The following is a 3,746-nucleotide window of genomic DNA, read 5'->3' on the forward strand; positions in this document are numbered from 1 at the left end:
CCCCTCCCCCCCCAAAAAAAAAAAAAAATCCACACCAAAGAAAAAGGAAGAGAAGTAAAAATGAAGTGGGTAGTAAATGAGTGGTTTTCTTCTAGTAAGTGAGAGTTGGGAGGGTTTGGTTATAACTAAATTAAGGTATACATATGAGGGGGTTATGTGCAAGTTACCCACAACACAAATATCCTCGGTCGCATTAAACACTCTTAAAAATCATTTATTAGCACTTGCTTCCTTTTAACTCATGAGTATAGGAGGTTGTTACTTGCAATTTATCTTTTCAAAAATGGTAATCCTTGAGGGCTCATTTGGTATGAGGTTTAAACAATAAAGGTTAGATTTTAACCTGGTAATTATTACTCTAGAACATTTAGGCTGCGTTTGGCAAAGAGTTAAGGAAGAGGGATTAAGGAGAAGAGTTAACTTAGTTAATCCATTATGAAGGGTTAAAAATATTCTAATTCTGTTTGGATTCGCTAGTTAAGACAAGGGGTTAAGACTTTTGTGTTTGGCAAATGAAGAAGGGATAATAAGACTAATCTCATTAATTTTTTAAAAAATACCACTTTCGCCCTTACTAAAAATTTATAACTAATTACCTCATTAACATTTTTTTCGCGTTATTTACCTTCTGAGCAAGATCAAAGATTTGAGGCGCTAATATGTAATCCAGTTAAGACACAAGGGATAAATAATTTTTTTTCAAATATCGCTAAAATGACAATTTGGTATTATTCAATAAAGATTGTTCAGAAGGTAAATTAAAATATATTATCATTTTCGCATGATTTCAACAGCTAAAGAGAGATAATGAGCTAATAAAATATTATATGGCTTCTTATCTAACAATAAACTAGGCAAAAAAGATTTGATTATTCAAGGAAAGAACAATCTACTCACTAGCTCTGTATAAAATTATAAGTTTTGCTCATATAAAGATAGTAAAAGACATAATTCAACCTCCTTATACTTCAATATTCAACTACTACATATTTCAATTATTCCAAAGCTGTAGAGCAATCTTGTTGCGAAGTTGCTCACCCCTTAAACTTTCATCTGTACCAACCATGTATTGGGGGTCTTCTTCCTCATCCACCTCATCTTCATGCTCATTCATCTCTAATCCATTGACCAACCATGTATTGGGGGTCTTCTTCCTCATCCACCTCATCTTCATGCTCATTCATCTCTAATCCATTGAGCATATTAAAGTATTTATCTTCTTCCTCATCCACCTCATCTTCATGCTCATTCATCTCTAATCCATTGAGCATATTAAAGTATTTATTATTTCCCTGATGCCTTGCAATAAAATTATGAAGAGCACAACAAGCTACTACAATTTTGACTTGAGTTTTATAAGGAAATGGAGCAGCAACTTTCAAAATTTTGAATCTTCGTTTTAAAATTCCACATGCTTTTTTCAGTGCATTACGTAGTTGTGCATGCCTATGATTATATTTGTCTTTAGTATCTCGATAGGCTCTGATGGTCCCATTTGCAAAATCTCCAAGATGATAGCGTGATCCACGATATGGGGAGATAAATTTTGAAGTATTAGCATATCCCGAGTCAACTAAGTAAAAGCGACCTACATATTTAAAATTATCTGAATTTAGTATTAATTGATTCTAAAAAAACAAATGGAAAAATATTTAAATTTACCTTCATGAACATTAAATTTACCATCTTCCAGTGTTGCATGAAGAACTAACATATCAGATGCTGATCCCTCCCATCCAACAGCCACATACAGAAAAGTATGATCAAAGGAGCATGCTGCCATTACATTTTGAGATATATAATTCTTTCGATTACGATACCTGTTGTGTTTCTTTTTCTTCACAATTACAGGAATATGAGATCCATCAATTGCTCACAATGCTTTCTGCAAATATAAAAATGTATAAAGTTCTAATGTATAGAAACCTACACACAGACACATTAAAAAGATATGGAAAAAATATATGCATTTAGCTATACCTTGAAATATGGGAAGAAATTGGGATTCTCTCGAATCTTAGGATGAACGTCTACATCAACGGTGGAAAGCTGGATATAATCTTATTTCAAAGATAAAATAGCATTAAGCATATTATTATAATGCCTGCTAATAGTTTCTCCTGAATGTTGGAATATCTCAGCTAATACTCGATTTGAAAGGGCATGCGAAATTCCGTATAGAAATATACAAATTTGTTCATTGCAGCTTAAATATCTAGTTGGCCTTAAAGCATTCTTCTCAATTAGAACATTTTTAAGCAAAATAATTGTCTCAGAACTCATTCGAAAGCAAGAATATGAACGTTCAAGTATAACACAAAAGGATCTTTCAAAATTTAACATAAAAGGATCTCTACCACTCTCAACTCAAAATACATAAATTATAAATAGCTCTTTCAAAATATTAAACTTATATACATACAACTTCCTCAAAAATCTGACAATTATAAAGAGACTCATGCACAATTCAAAATTTACAGCAAACACCCTAGAAGTTTAAAAATAACAAAAAACACCCTAAATAATTTAAAAATTATAGAAAACATCCTAAAGATTTTAAACCTATAAAAAGGTAAGCTGACAATATAGGATTACAAAAGTTCCACAGAGAGCTCTATAATTTACAAAAAAGACCCTGAAAGTTTCAAAAATTTTGAAAATCACCCTTAAAGATTCAAAATTCACAAAAAGCACACTAAAAATATAAAAATTTTTACAAATAAGTATTTTCTAAAATTTTAAATGTTAGGTTGTTTTTTAAATTTTGTAAACTTTTAGGATGGTTTTGTTATTTTCTAAACTTTTAGGGTGTTTTTTATAAATTTCAAATTTATAATATTTTCAATATAGTTTTTGCATTTTTGAAAATTTTAGAGTGTTTTTTATAAATTTTTAAGGGTATTTATTTGCAATTTTTGAAACTTCTAGAGTGTTCTTTGCAAAATCCAAATTTTTTAGGGGTTGTTTCTAGTCTTACATTTTTAGTATACATATTGCTGATAGGTTTGAATGTTCTAAGGTTTTTTCCGTAAATTTTGAAGCATCATGGTGTTTTTTATAATTTCTAAAACTTTTAGGGTATTTTCTACAAATTCTGTTGTTTTTATGGCTCTATCCGTAATTCCTATATTTTCAGTGTACTATTTTTAGGATTGAAATTTTTAGTGTTTTATTGTAAAATTTGAAATTAGATGATGCTTTTTACAATTTATAATACTTTTCAGGGTGTTTCTATAACATTTGTACGATTTGAAATTTTTAGTGTTTTTTTGTAAATTAGAAAAAAATTGTTTTCCACAATTTTCAAAATTTTGAGGGTATTTTTTTTTTTGCAAATTTTTAGTTTTGTTAGGGGCTATTTGTATGTTTTGAAATTTTGCTTGTATTTTAAGTTTTGACTTTTTTAGATTTTTTGTAATTTCTACTAAGTTTAACATCATTGAGGGTATTTTTATAATTTTATAATTGTTAGGGGGTTGTTTATAATTTTACTTTACAAGGGACTTATCAATTTTCATGTTTCAGGAGACTTATTTAAGTTTTAGATCTTTTTAGAGGGATTTTGTAATTTCACATCTTTAAAGAACTAAGTTTTAGAGACTTATTCTCTCCTTGTTTATGGAACTTTGCTTCAGCTTTAAAGAACATATGGTATATTCATGTGAACAAAGAGCTTCTTTGGATCAAATGGATACATGAGCAATTGATAAAGACTAGAGATAGAGCATTGGTCTTAACTGGTGGAA

General features: G+C 29.5%; 1 protein-coding gene across 1 annotated transcript; it reads right to left on the minus strand.

Annotated features, from left to right (window-relative positions):
- On the minus strand, positions 1,107–1,783 carry LOC109842278. The gene is made up of 2 exons (XM_020411176.1): positions 1,663–1,783; positions 1,107–1,588 (listed from the first exon to the last, which is right to left on the minus strand). The coding sequence occupies exons 1-2, from the start codon at positions 1,781–1,783 to the stop codon at positions 1,107–1,109; spliced, it is 603 nt and encodes a 200-aa protein (XP_020266765.1).

Source organism: Asparagus officinalis, chromosome 5, assembly GCF_001876935.1.
Source record: "Asparagus officinalis chromosome 5, Aspof.V1, whole genome shotgun sequence".
NCBI lineage: Eukaryota > Viridiplantae > Streptophyta > Magnoliopsida > Asparagales > Asparagaceae > Asparagus > Asparagus officinalis.

Coding starts and splice junctions, on each gene's coding strand:
- LOC109842278 (XM_020411176.1), bottom strand. CDS start 1,783: ATGGCAGCATGCTCCTTTGATCATACTTTTCTGTATGTGGCTGTTGGA. Junction 1,589..1,662: donor TAAATTTAATGTTCATGAAG/GTAAATTTAAAT, acceptor TTAAATATGTAG/GTCGCTTTTACTTAGTTGAC.